At 38.7% G+C, this 15384-nt stretch overlaps 1 protein-coding gene across 1 annotated transcript in view; it reads left to right on the forward strand.

Moving 5' to 3' along the window:
* The window catches only part of LOC114658947 (guanine nucleotide exchange factor VAV3-like), a 367009-nt gene that overhangs the window by 214366 nt on the left and 137259 nt on the right, over positions 1-15384 (forward strand). The window contains exon 3 of the mRNA XM_051933104.1: positions 15111-15169. Coding sequence (XP_051789064.1) covers positions 15111-15169 — 59 coding nt within the window. The remainder of the gene's footprint in view (positions 1-15110; positions 15170-15384) is intronic.

Here is a 15384-nt window from a genome sequence, read left to right on the forward strand (position 1 = left end):
AAGATGAATATGAGAAGAGTGATCAGAGTTTCAGCTTTTATTCCCTGGTATTTAAATCATGGTATGTTAACATAGAATTTAATAGAATGTACATTTTGTATCAAACCACCCAGTTTTTCAAGTGAGCAAAAGTATGGGAACATAACAGGTGACAGGTGTTTCTTGTGTCATATAAGATTGATTGTTCATTAAGTAGCCCTGGATATCTGCTCTCAGTTTAAGCTTTGACTTTCACCTGTGAAGATTGCATTTGTAGTTAAGAAGGCTAGACCAACAAGAAGACCAGAAAGCTGTGTATGAGAGAAAAGCATGCCATTCTGAAGCTGAGAAAAGGGGGAAAATCCATCAGAGGTATTTCAAAAACACTGGGCATAGCCAGTATCACAGTTTGGAATGTCCTGAAGAAGAAGAAGGAAGCCACTAGTGTACTGAGCAACAGGCATTGAACCCATCATCCAAGGAAAACAACAACAACAACTGATGACAAACAAATGGTGAGAGCAGTAAAGTAAAGCTACAAAACAATAATCTGCAACATCATGAACAACCTCCAAAGAGCAGGGATGGAAATATCCGTTCCAGGAAGACCACAGTTGGTGCAAGTTTTCATTCTGTTTTCTTAATTAGTGACCTGTTTTTTGCTGCTAATTAACTTCCTTTGAATTAATTTTAATTGACATGTTTTTTTAAGATTTGTTCCCCTGAATTTCTTCATCATTCGCCTGTGTTGCTTCATTTCTTTCCTTAAATGGCACCCAAACAGAAATGAAATGTGAAATGAGTGAGCCAACAGAAGACCAACGAACTCAGGACCTCAAACTCCAACCGATTTCACTCTAACCAGTTGTTTAATTAGGCACCAAGTCTTGTTGTTAGTTAAACCTGTTGCTACTCTCAATAACGTACATTTCTAAAATTGTTGATTTTCACTTTTCTAAGAGCACTGTTAAAATGTTTTGGGGACCTGAGGAGAGCAGCATTCCTAAGACCTTCATCTTTCTTTATTTTTAGATGTTGTATGATGGACACAGTTTGCTGGTCATGTTTTAGCTCATTTTGTATCTCATTATTGTTTGGCTGCTAATTAAGGAAAAAGAAACAATAAAGGAGTCTGAGACTTCAAGAGCAAGTCAATTAAAATAAACTCAAAAGAAGTTCATTAACAGCAAAAACAGGTCACTAATTAAGAAAAGGGTTAGGATGAAAACCTGCAGCCACTGTGCTCTTCCCGGATCAGAGTTGGGGACCCCTGTCACAGTCCACTGCTCGAAGGAAACTTGGAGAACAACAGTATAGAGGCCATACTGCAAATCGGAAAACAAGATTAGAATTTGCACAAAAGTACAGAGAGGAGCCACTACAGTTCTGGAGCAAAGTTTTATTGACTGATGAGTCAAAGATTAACCTCTACCAAAATGATGGAAAGGCCAAAGTATGGTGAAAGAAGATATGTGCTCATGATCCTAAATATACAAGCTCATCTGTGAAGCATGATGGAGGCTGTGTCTTAGCTTGGGCTTGCATGGCTGCTTCTGAAACGGACTCAATGATTTATATAGATGATGAGCTCATAATGGCAGTAGCAGAATGAACTCAGAAGTCTACAGAAACACAATGACTGCCAATTTATGGAGAAATACATCCAAACTAATCAGTAGGAACCTTATTATACAGCAAGGCAATGATCCAAAACACACTGCCACCTCAACAGAGGACTTTATCAGTGGAAAAAAAAATGGAAGGTTTTGGACTGGCCCAGTCAATCACCAGGGGCCTCATGTATAAACGGTGCGTACGCACAGAAATGTTGCGTACGAACGTTTCCACGCTCAAATCGCGATGTATAAAACCTAAACTTGGCGTAAAGCCACGCACATTTCCACGGTAACTCATACCTTGGCGTATGCAATTTCTCCGCTCGGTTTTGCAGACTGGCGGCACCCAGCGTCAAAGCAGTGCTACTGTTCCTGCGTGATCACCCTTTCTTTCTTAGCTCCACATTCCTGACGCGGCTTTATAAATACACTGAAACTAACTGCATATTGTTTATTAGTGTAATGCATCTGATTGTAATTAACCTGCAGCAATATAATGGTCCAGGGAATAGACATAGTATTCCAAATAGGCCTACCATAACTGCTTTAGCGTTGTAACTCTCACTGCATCTTCTTCTTCTTTCAGCTGCTCCCGTTAAGGGTTGCCACAGTAGATCATCTTTTTCCATATTACTCTCACTGCACCACTCGGAGTATTTATATTACTGTATCTGAGTGGGGAATCACAGCAGCAGCTGATCGGAAAGAGAAATATCGGTACACAGCATGAAGCAGACGCTGCCTGAGCCACGGCAAAACGGTTTAGAGACTTCCCAGTACGGACTTCGCGGTTTAGAAAAGGTTTCATCCCAAGAACTCTAAACGCACTCAATCAGTCCATCAAGTGCTCCTTGTAGAACTGTTTACTTATAAGTACAATTACCTCACTGTAAACTTGCACTACAGCTTTAATATTGCACAACCTGCACCACTTTATAAAGCGCGTATTTACATATGATGACGGTATTCATTTTTAAGATGAAATGCAGCAAAATATGTTGATTATATTATACAGATAAAACTTTAACTTCATTTAAATAATCTGTATTGTTAATAATTAAACATGTGAGGACACGGTGCCGCACCGCTAGCTAGTTCAGGGATTGTTCCTGCATTGCGTTGTATTCTTGCTGGTGCTGACGCAACACTGGAAGGTTAGACGGATATAATAATTAAACATGTACTACGAAGATATTTCAACGTTCCTTAAAAGTTTTGAAGAATCTGCGTTTTAAGCTTACAAATGGCTTCACGTCTATTACATAGCTGATTGTGTGGCGATTAGGTTTTTGGAGAAAGAAAAGTAAGGACAGGAATTGGAGGTTAGTACGTTTGAAAGAGACAGTACTTCTGTAATAAGTTATTTCATTGAAGGTCGCGCATGGCGCAGCAAGCCTCTTGCGTGAGACATGAACAAGCACTGCTCCACCGTGTTCCCATGTTTAATAACATGCTTTCATTCCTATCATCATGATAAAGATATCACGTATACATCTCAGTATTTTAATTATTCAGAGAGCTGTAATATCACGAATGTAATGGATTCTGTGTCCTGTCAGAGAAAGAGAAAGAACGGAAGCACGTAGTGATTCACACACATAGAGCACATAGAAGATCAAATACAGAACAAAGCAATTTAACGTGCTACTTGAGAAACTAGTAAAATAAACGATTTTAAGATGAAGTTTATGATGTTCTACTTTAATGGCAAAATAAACTACGTGATTAAAGTGGAAATTTCGAGATTAAAGTTGACATTTCCTGCTTTTTTCCCACTGTGTGCCTATTTTTTTGTCTGTACCCTAATAAGCTTTCATATGACACTCAGATGGTGGGCTACGACTTGCCTTTTCACGGCGACTTTGATATGTGATTTCTTTTTTATTTCGGGCACTGTGCGACTTTGTGAACTTGATCTTTTGAGTTTCTCCGACACTCTGTCACTCGATCAACTTTCTTTTGTTGATTATACCACTGTTTAAACCAACAAATAGTACATTTTTCCTTTGCCTCCACTTGGTATTCGCTGAAATCCTTATATTTTCCCCTGTGCTTTTCCCATTGTCTTTTCACAGAAGGCTATTTATATTGATTTGCATATTCAAAGAGGCGTAATTCTGGGAGGAGTTGGGGCGGGACAGAAGGTGCGTGCACGTGCTTTACTTTTCACGCTGATCGGGATTTATGTAATAGAAGAATGTGAAAGTTTGCATGCGCACAATCCCGCTTTTATGCTTACGCCATGTTATAGTGCGAGTTCTACGCACGCCGTTATACATGAGGCCCCAGATCTTAACCTAACTGAACATGTGTTTCACCTCCTGAAGAAAAGACTGAAGGAAGAATCCCCACAAAACAGACGACAACTTAAAGATCCTATGTTAAAAGCCTGGAAAGACATAACCAAAGAAGAAACAAGAAATCAGGTGGAGTCTGTGGGTCATAGGCTTGATGCATTTATTGCAAGCAAGGGATATGCAAACAAATATTAAGCATTTTTAACTTTAATTTAGCTCTTTCTTTTCCAATACTTTTGCTCACTTGAAAAACTGGGTGGTTTGATACAAAGTGTGCTAAGTTCTATGTTGTTTAATATATCTTGATGTAAATACCAGCGAACAGAAGAATGAATTCTGATCTCTCTTCTCATATTCATCTCACATACTGTTACTATTACTTTTGGAGGGAACTGTAGATTTCATTATATTGTCAAACCTGCTTCGTCCAGTCTGTCTGAGTAGAAAGCAAGAGTCGGCCCTGGACAGCTACCTGTGTGCTACAGATAACAAGAGTTAATAATAATCATGTTTGTTTGTTTATAATAAGTCAGATGTGCAGACCAATAAAACATGACAAATAAAAGCACCTGCCTTTATTTTTTGCATTCATCTTGCCATGTTGCCAAAGTGATATAGATGGAGTTTGTCATCATTAATCTAAGGTTTATCACATAATATGTTTAACAAAAATCTCTTTGACAAAAGCAAAGAGAAAACAAAAAGTGAAAAGAGGCATCCTGCAATGGAGAAGGTGTAGGTGTTTAGCCAGCATTCAGATGATGGGACCAAAAGAGTTTCAAAAGGGATAAAGCACACATTGGAGTGAGGGTCAGTTAAGAGTCTCATCCTTCAATCCTGAAACAGTGATGGAGACTCTGTGGGCATGACTGCCTCCATTAGAATGACATAAGCTTATAACAGTTTCCGCAAAATCACTGCACACTTCTTCTTGTACAGCAATAAATAAAAACTCTGGCTTTTGATATTCAAAGCATGCATTTTTAACAGCTTACTCCTACACAAATACGTATGCTTTGCTAGTGTCTCTGGATGTCATTTATTTGTGTACCTCCTACACCTCCAGTAAATGAGTCTCATTTTGTAGTTATTGAAAATGTAGGTGCAGAGGAGTCCACTTCCTTTCTACTTCATTTCAATGTTATCTGTATTTTACTTTATTTTAATTTGCGTCATTTTGCTAAAAATTGTATGTACAGCAATGCACATAACCAACCTTCAGTCCAGTTTGATTCCTGGTTTGTTGTTTTTTCTGTGTTAGTTTTCCGTTTTCCTTCTGTGTAGCTTTATAAAATTAATTACTAGTTACATACCTTGTAACACCTGCTTGTGCTAGGATTATTGTGTATGTGGCTCTTGTATTTATTCAAGGTAAAAGATTTTTTTCTTTAATTCAAATTTATCATCCTAAGAGGGAAATTTACTTTGTCAGCAGGTTTTACAGAGAGACCATGACATAACATTAAAAACACATCAACAAAGAAGATAAACTTAGTACAAATACATAAAATATAGCAGGGAGCGTAATACTCAAGGTGAAAACATTAGAAATGACATATTGGACACATTAATTAAACCAACATTTAGACTTGACTGTTGATTGACGCAAATGATAAATGCTCAACCTATGATTTAAACCTGTGGATGGTTATAATACAAAAATGATTAAAATTGAACTTATATTTATAACATTAATAGCAGTTGGTATGAAGGAATATTTGAATTAGTCTTTTTTTTCTTTTTATCCTTTGAAACCTTGAAGCCGTGACCTGGAGGGAACAACTGAAATTGAGAATGTAGTGAGTGAGATCTGTCTGACAAAATACACTCTGCTTTCTGCCATAATCTCACAGGTCTGTGAGATTTGACTGTTCAGAGTTTATTTTACTACCCCATTTTATAATTTTATTTATTCTGTGTTTTGCTTCTGACATTAAGATTTCTAAACCAGGTCAGGACAGACTCCATACAAGATTTATAAAACAGTGATATAATGGAAGCACTCACATTAAAAAGACAGCTTCCATAAATAGTAGAGGTGCTGCTGACTCATTTTGCAGATGGCTTCTTTATTTTCCTTAAGAGTCACTTTTCAGTCTGTTATTGTCCCCAGATATTCATAACTGTCAATAATCACCTGGTCTTTAATGAATGTTTCCTTTGGGTGAATAGTTTTCTTCTGAAATTAATTACAAGTTCCTTAGTTTTTGTAATGTTTAGATGTAGAAAAGACTCGTCACATCAGTTAACAAAGTCACCTACCATGGGACCATGACTGGATTTATTCTCATTCAGTGGTCTAGCAATCACTGAATCATCAGCAAGTTTAATGATGAACTTGTCTTCAAATTTACTGTGATAAACATTAGTGTAAAGGATGTACAAAAGAGATGGAAGAGGGGACACTTCGGACAGCATGACAGACAGACCACCATTAACTTCCACTCTTTGAATCCTGTCTGTTAAAAGGTCAGTCTGTTACCCTACCAAGCTAAACCAAATTAATTTTCTTTTTAAGTCTACTTGGAAAGGTGGTGCTGGATGGTGTTAAAAGCTGAAGAGAAGTCTATAAATAGGAGCTTTGTGTGAGGGTGGTGCCCTCCAAGTGGTAATGTTAAAAATATATACAGCCTATGTACCGGTATTTTGTTTTTGGAGTACAAGACAGTTAAATGACTTTCTCAGAGACACACAGTGACAGAGACCGGAACTGAACCAACAAGCAATGCCTTAACCACTACACCATGCCACCCTTCCATATGGGGAGACCTGATAACCCTGCTAACTCACTAAGTATTAGGATATCTCACAAGCTTTCCAGACTGTATAATAAAGTTAGTTAATATTGGATTAAATTTGCCTTTTTTGACACAAATCAGTCAAAAAACACTTATTAATTTCAACTTGAAAACCGATCTATCTAAGGTGATATAAATTAATTGCAAATATAAAACACAACATTATTGATTGCATAATCAAGTATTCACTCCCCTCAAGTCAGTATTTAGTAGATGCACCTTTGGCAGCCATGGCAGCCTTGAGTCTGTGTGCACAATTCTCTCTCCATCAGCTTTGCATATCTGGACTTTGCCATTTTTCCCCAGTCTCCTTTGCAGAACTGCTCAAGCTCTGTGAGGCTGCATGGTGATCAGGAATGAACAGCCTTTGTCAAGTCCATCCACAAATTCTCGAATGAATTGAGATCTGGATTCTGACTCGGCCTCTCCATTGTTGTTTTTAAGCCATTCCTGTATAGCTTTGGCTTTATGCTCGAAAGCAAATCTTTTCCCAAGACGGAGGTTTTTTGCAGACTGCATCAGGTTTTCCTCCAGGATTTCTCAATATTTTGCTGCATTCATTTTCCACTCTGTCCTCACAAGCCTTCCAGGGCCAGCTGCAGAGAAGCAACCCCACAGTATGATACTGCCAGCATTGTGTTTCATGAAGTGAAAAGTGTGTCTTAGAGAATGTGCAGTGTTTGGTCTGTGTCAAATATAGTGTTTAGCCTGGGGGTCAAAAAGTCAATTATCAGACCATTCAACCTTTTTCCAGCTGACTTCAGAGTCCTACAATTACTTTCTGGTAAACTAAGATGTCATGTGTATTTTTTCTTTTTCATTCTCCCAAAGAGATGATACTGATGAATTAGCTGGGCACCAGTTGTTGTCTACACAGTCTCTCCTGTCTTAGTCACTAAAGCTTGTAACTACTTCAGAGTTCACATAGGTCTCTGCATGGCCACCGTCACTTCTTCTTGCATGAAATCTCAGTTTTGGTGGACAGCCTGCTCCAGGCATATTTCCAGGTGTGCCAGTACTCTTCATGATTATTTTAACAGGACTCCAAGGAACATTCAGTGACTTGGATATTTTCTTGTCTCCATCTCTTGACTTGTGTTTTTAGTGGAGTTGCTTGTAGTGTTCTTTTGTCTTTATTGTGTAGCTTAGGCCACCATTCGGACTCTCCACAAGCTGGACCTTCCAGATAAGGTGCATTTTTACCACAGTCGAGACCCACTTGACAACATGCAGGTGATCTCCATTGAACTGATTCTGTGACTTCTTAAACCAATTGGCTGTGCCCGTGATGATAAGGGAGTGTCATATGAATACTTTTGAGATCGATTATTTTGTGTTTCATGTTTATGATTGATTTAAACCACTTTGCAGAGAACTGTCTATACTTTGATATTAAAGAGTCTCTTTTTGTTAATCCATGTCAAAAAAGCCAAATTAAATCTGTTGTTATTCAATGTTGTTATAACAATAAAATGAAAACTTCCAAGGTGATGAGTACTTTTTATAGGCACTTCTTATTATAACCTAATCTGTCATGTTGCAGAAATAATTAGTGCAGTAATCAATTCTTTATAACAAAGCTAAAACCCTGGATTCTTCTAAAGCATCTTTGTGGAGTGTGCTTGGTCTCCCTGTGGGCTTCTCTTTGGGTTGTTTTTTCCTCTCATGTCCCAATAGACTTGTGCAGTTAGGTTAATTTGTCCTATGTGAGTTTGGCTGTGCATGTGAGGGGATCATGCTATGGACTTGTATCCCTTTCAGGGTTGTTAGCCACCCTGTGCCCAGGGCTGACAGAATAGTCTGTGACCCTCCCACCCATGACCATGAATTGAATTTAGATATTTGAGAATGTTACGTTAAAATTCTTTATAAACACAAACTTTGATAATCCAGATACAGTTTTTTCTTCCAAATGTTGGATAGTATAATGGAGTGAGTTAGATTTTAATTTTTTTCATGCCTAGAGAGATCAATAGATGGATAATGACAGGCACATAGATACTTCATTGAATTTTTGATTGTAAATAGTGTCAGTGATTTTTCTTTATTATTATTTTCTTCTTTCAGTGTTTTTGATCTAATATACACTGTTATATTCACTAATTCGTAACTGTGCAGACTTATAGTTTTCCATCTGAGTAATTGAAGACGTGTGCTGCTAGAGCTGCCTTCTTAACCACTGTGTCCATGGTCTAATGATTGAAACGAGAGTATTCATTTTATAGTATCTTCAAAAAGTTTCAGTTTTCATTATTCATGAGAGCTTCGTTTGCCAAAGTGAATTTGATTAAATTAAGTGCCTTAGCAGTGCCCGGGATTAAACTATTTTGCAGAGAATACTGCCATCTACTGCTCAATTCAATCGCTTATTCTAATGATACCCATTTTACCTGCAGCTGCAGGACTGAAACTATGTGGTATTGAGGGAGTCATTAATGCTTCAATTGTAGGATCAAGCATTCCATAATGTGTCACATTGAACTTTAAGTAACATGCATAATGGCTGTTTCCACCAAACTTACAAGTGAGGATGAAAGCATTTCTACACTTATGCAGTATTTGTCCAATCTCAAGAAACAATGTCATAATTGCTTTCATACTTTTAAAAGAATAAATAACTACAGTCTTTTATATGAAGTTAAATGAAATCAACATTGACTGGCGCCTTGTCCAGGGCATTTTCATGCCTTTTGCCTTTTGCTCAGTGCTGAAAGGATATGTGGTCTTCAGTATGATTGAATGAATTCAACATGACTAATAACTGAAAATCGGGCTCAGTAAATGGATGGATGGTGTGGTATATTTTATCAGTGTTGGGATATCAGATATATGGTGTCTGAACTGTCAGTCTTACTACCCTATCATTTAAGCCAGGAGTCCAAGTCTGCTCCTGCTAGGCTGCAGTGGCTGCTGCTTTTTCTTTCAACTGAGCTTTTATCAGAGGCTTAGTCTACCATCTAATTATTTTTTGCCCTGAAATTAGCATGTGCACATAAAAGGAACTTATTTTGCCTAGCTTGTCTAAAATACCTATGTTTTATTTTAATTCACATGTTGTTTTTCTCCTTCTTCAGTATACTTCATTGTTTCTGCTTAAATATCACAGTTCCTTACGATGCACTGCAGCAGTGTCTTTCATCTGTTGTGACACAGGTACAAGTGAAATGACCAGCTCCTATGACAATGTTGTTGGCTGAATGCCTTTTTAGAGCTATCTCAACATGATTAATCGGTCATTACTACCATCTTATCCAAGTTTGATTCCTGCCTTGTTCCCAATGCTACCAGAACAGGCTTCAGCTTCCTGTAGGCCTGAATTAGGTTTATTAGTTTTAGGAAATTGATGGATGAATAAATTAATTACTCTATCTATCTATCTATCTATCTATCTATCTATCTATCTATCTATCTATCTATCTATCTATCTATCTATCTATCTATCTATCTATCTATCTATCTATCTATCTATCTATCTATCTATCTATCTAGGCACTGAAGGTTCTCATGGAGCTCAAATGTGAATATTGGCAGTGTTTCTATCTATCTATCAGGGTCAGGTTGGCGAGCATGCACTGGTAGAGCGTGTTGCTGCACCCACCACACAATGAAACATACCCAGGACATAACCCTCGTAGGAAAAAAAGTGATGAGAAAAAAAAAATATTTAGGGCACAAGATACTAGTAACATTAACGCAGTTGTAACTGAAAGTAGGGTGATGAAGCTTCTTGTCATTTTCTATTAAATTTGGTTTAAAAAAAAAGAAGGCTGTCAAATGTGGTTATTCATCAGCATTCCATTTTCTGTTACTTCGTAAAGATGTGTGAAGTTGTCATGACAGCTTCCACATAGGGTCCTATTGACAGTGCCTTTTGATTTCTTAGATTGATATGGTTTTACAGCTAAGAAGTCAACCATCGACTCAAACCACCTACACCTGAACGCCAGCAAAACCAAGGAGCTGGTGGTGGATTTTAGGAGACCCAGGCCCCTCATGGACCCCGTGATTGTCAGAGGTGACTGTGTGCAGAGGGTGCAGACCTATAAATACCTGGGAGTGCAGCTGGATGATAAATTGGACTAGACTGCCAATACTGATTCTCTGTGCAAGAGAGGACAGAGCTGGCTATACTTCCTTAGAAGACTGGCGTCCTTCAACATCTGCAATAAGATGCTGCAGATGTTCTATCAGATGGTTGTGGCGAGCGCCCTCTTCTACGCGGTGGTGTGCTGGGGAGGCAGCATAAAGAAGGACGCCTCATGCCTGGACAAACTGGTGAGGAAAGCAGGCTCTATTGTAGGCATGGAGCTGGACAGTTTGACATCTGTGTCGGAGCGACAGGCGCTCAGCAGGCTCCTATCAATTATGGAGAATCCACTGCATCCACTAAACAGTGTCATCTCCAGACAGAGGAGCAGCTTCAGTGACAGACTGAGGAGATCGTTCCTCCCCCAAACTATGCGACTCTTCAATTCCACCCGGGGGGGTAAACTTTAACATTATTCAAAGTTATTGTCTGTTTTTACTTGCATTTTTATTACTCTTTAATTTAATATTGTTTTTTGTATCAGCATGCTGCTGCTGGAGTATGTGAATTTTCCCTTGGGGATTAATAAAGTATCCATCCATCCATCCATCCATCCATCCATCCATCCATCCATCCATCCATCCATCCATCCACTGAGGGTTCTCATGGAGCTCAAATGTGAATATTGGCAGTGTTTCTTTGCAGCCTTTTTCGATTTTCATAAAATGTTCGACTCAGTTGATCGAGCTGCCCTGAGGAACATCCTGAGACTTTGCCGGATCCCCCGAAAGTTGCTGAATATCATGGCCAGCCTGTATACCGGCCCTATCAGTACTGTGCAGAGGGGAGGGAGAATCTCTGCATTTTTCCCAGTTGACTTTGGGGTTTGTCAGGGGTGTGTTCTTGCTCCTACTCTGTTCAATGCTTGCATTGACTGGATGTTGGGCAGGCTGGGGAGGTACAGTGGTTGTTGGGCATCATTTTTATTACTAGGGGGCTCTGCCCCCTGCTCGCTTCGCTCGCCAACCCCTGGTCTTGGGTAACCCGAAATACATTTGAAAGAGATTACTGTCTGTCTCGGTAATTGTTACATATGTATCATGTCCACTGTCACGATATCTGTAGGTCTATGTAATATATGTAAATGAGAATAGCAGTGTAAGTTTTATGTTATGCAAGTATAGAATGTCTTTGAGTTTGTGCAGATCTATACGCCGAAGCCTTTTCTGTTTGTGTTTTCCGTGAGTACATATAGTATTGTATTACTGTAATGTGATTCACATATGCTGTGGAGTTCGGATCTTTGGGGCTTTTGTACTATCTCGGGTTATTGCTTGCGGTGCTTTAGAAGCGTGTTGTAGGCACCTGCACCTTCTGTACTATGTCGGGTTTGACTATGCTGTGTAATGTGGACGTGTAGGGTTCTGTACTCTCTTTTTGTATCTCTGTCAGTCAAGCTCTTTCTTTTTGGAGCTGTGCCTGCTTTGCTTGCGGCATTTGAGACGTGCATTGTAGACGCTTGCGTTCATTGATTTTATCCAGGTAGCTCCGTTAGTCGAGCTGTATCGTTTTGGAGCCGTGACCAGGTCTCCATTAGTTATACGTTGTTTACCGTTAGTAATATGGATATTTGCACTTACTGTTAATACGGAGCGTTTTCTGTCGTTGTACTGTTAGTAATGCATCACTGTAATGTGATTCACATATGCTGTGTAGTTTGGACGTGTGAGGATGCCGTATGTTTAATACGGAGCGTTCGTTTATTCTTATTACCCATCTGGTGTCGAGCCTGTGTTTTCTGTGGTTGTACTGTTAATATTGTATTACTGTAATGTGATTCACATATGTTGTGGAATCCGGATATTTGGGGCTTTTGTACCATTCTCGGGTTTTTGCTTGTGGTGTTTTAGACGCATGTGGACCATACTGTAATGTGCTTAATATTGTATTACTGTAATGTGATTCACATATATTGTGGAGTCCGGATCTGTGTGGTTTCTGTACTATCTCGTGTTTATACTTGCGGTGTGTTAGAAGCGCGTGGACCATGCTGTGTAGTGTGGACGTTTAGTTCAGAAGCTCGTTTTCGGCGCCTGTGCCTTTTGTACTTTCCCGCGCCTTCCGTACTATCTTTGTGGACCTGTGGGGCCTTCGTAGCCTCTTCCGTTTGACTGTGGGGTGCAGTGCAGAATCCTCTTTTTTGTGTGGCTGTGTCATTAGTCGTTAGCTATGGGTGCGTTGTTGCTTCATTTCTCATTCACGTTAGTTGAGCTCTTTCGTTTTTGGGCCGTGACTCCTTCGTTCGCGGTGGATAAGACTTCGCTTGCGGTTTATGGGACGCGTGCTGTAGGCGCCTGCGCAGTATGTCTCATGGTCCCATCGCCGTGTACCTGCGTCCATATCCGCTTTATTCTCAGTTAGTAATATGGATTGTTCTCTTTTCTTGACCATCCTTCAACTCCTACGTCACTCTCCATAATCCTCAAGATGCCATTTTCAGATCCAGTGGCAGTACACTTTCAATTACTAAACTCCTTTAAGTTCATAATTGCTGAGGAGCTGGAGCCTTCTCTAACAGCATTGGGCAAGAGGTGGGAAATAACACCATTCTATCACAGAAGCACCATTCTATCACAGAGCACTTTTCTTTACTCATCCACAGCCATTGATACTTGTTCAGATACTTGGTAATCTACAGGAAGCTGGTAGCACGTTAGGACACCTCACAAGCTCTCCTAAACCCTGTTGAAATTAAGAGTAGTTTCCTCAATAAGAAAACTTGCCCAAATGCTTTTACTCCTCTTCCTAAGCTGCATTACTTTGAGAATATTGAGTGAGATAAGTCCGGTTTCTTACTTTGAGACCCGTGATAAATACGAGCCTAGATGTGCAAAGCAGATCTAGAGAGCCCTGTGCACACAGACTCAAGGCTGTTAAGGATGCCAAAAGTGAACACTTATATAATAAAATTATTTTATGTTTTATATTAGCAGTTAATTTTTAGATCAATTTGTAGAGATATATTTTTCATTAAAGAGTTTTTTTTCTGTTGATCAGTATCAAAAAAGCCAGATAAAATCCACTGGGACTCAACGTTGTATAATAAAATAAAAACAGTGAAAACTTCCATGGGAGTGAATACTTTTCATAGGCACTGTAAATATGATCTTTATCAGATATGTTGAAAAATAAGAATTGGCTCTAGTTGATGCCTACATTTTCTTTACCATGTTAAATCTGAGCCAGCCATTTAATGTACTGTATGTTTTGAAAATTACGTGTTTCATTAAGTACAGTGAAAGAAGAAAACTATTGATGTGGAATAACTTAGGTGCACTTTTTTACAGTTTTTTTTAGATTTCAAATATATTGCCTATAATTTTCTCAACTCGGGTACAATAAGTCACTGTGTTCAGTTTGATTCAGGAAGCTCTGGAGAAGCTGAACATAGCTTGCTTTTTATAGTTAGTTTGTACACTGACCTGTTTTAGAAACAGTGGAATTGGCATGTTAGATAATTTGTGATTCTGAACTGGCTGAGTGTGAGTGTATGCACAGATGGATCCAGTGATGGACTGGTGCCTTGTCCTGAGTTACTCCTTGCTTTGTGACTGTCCCCAAGCCAATCACTGGTCACCCTGCCTCTCCTTCTCACTCCCTTTGCTCTCTTTTACTGGTCGAAACTGCTCTCTGTCCTCTCCTGTCACCCTAAGAGTTGCTTATGTAATCACTTAGCATGTGGTGTTAGGGCACCCTGTACTCATAACCTAACCCACAGAAACTTCCGGGATTGAAACAAAGGCAATTATGTGCAAAAGTAACTTAATAGTTACAAACAGAGACAAAATGTACAAAAATTTACTGGTCGTGCAGGTGGTTTGTGCAAAGTTGACAAAGCGTACAAAACTTATTGGTCATGTAAACAATGACAAATAATGTACAAAGAAATCTACTGATCTTAACAAGAAGAAAGCAGGCCATAGTTGAATTTAATATGCTATATTAGATTAGCTGTCGCCATTTAATATATTCATGTACCATTTGGTCTTTTCCTGATTGTTGAGAGAAGTTCAGTGTATACTTTTTCTAGGTATACCTTATATTCCATATAATTCAATCAACTGGGATTCATCGAATAGATATTTAGGTTCAGTTTGATTTAAGAAGTACTGGACTTGTTCCCAAAGAAGTTTCATATTGCTGTGAAACTGTCTTGGCAAAGCCATAGCAATATCAGTACTAGAGTTGTAGGGAAAGGTTTCTCAAAACCATTTAAGCTGTAAAGTAAGGAAAAAGTAGTGTAAATGCTTCACTTATTATTTTATATGAATCTCTTAGCAGCGAGATATATAAATAAATGAAAATTGATTTCAAGTTTTTCCTTGTATTTCAGGTCATTGAGACCCTGTCCCGCCTGTCTCAAACAGTCATTGCCCAGCATGCAGGAGTAAGGTAAGAACAAAGCAATATTTTAATAATTCTTTTATAACTATAAACATGTTTTGAATAAAAGGGAAATCATATTTTTCTTTTTGCTTTGGCTGTGTCTGTGCCAATAAACTTGAAACAGATACTGAGGATTTTTTTTCTTTTTTCAAATATTTTATAGTGGCAATGCATACTTTCCTAGATTATGTTAGTCACAAAAAAGAAATTCTGTAGGGAGA

This window comes from Erpetoichthys calabaricus, chromosome 10 (genome assembly GCF_900747795.2).
Source record: "Erpetoichthys calabaricus chromosome 10, fErpCal1.3, whole genome shotgun sequence".
Taxonomy (NCBI): Eukaryota; Metazoa; Chordata; class Cladistia; order Polypteriformes; family Polypteridae; genus Erpetoichthys; species Erpetoichthys calabaricus.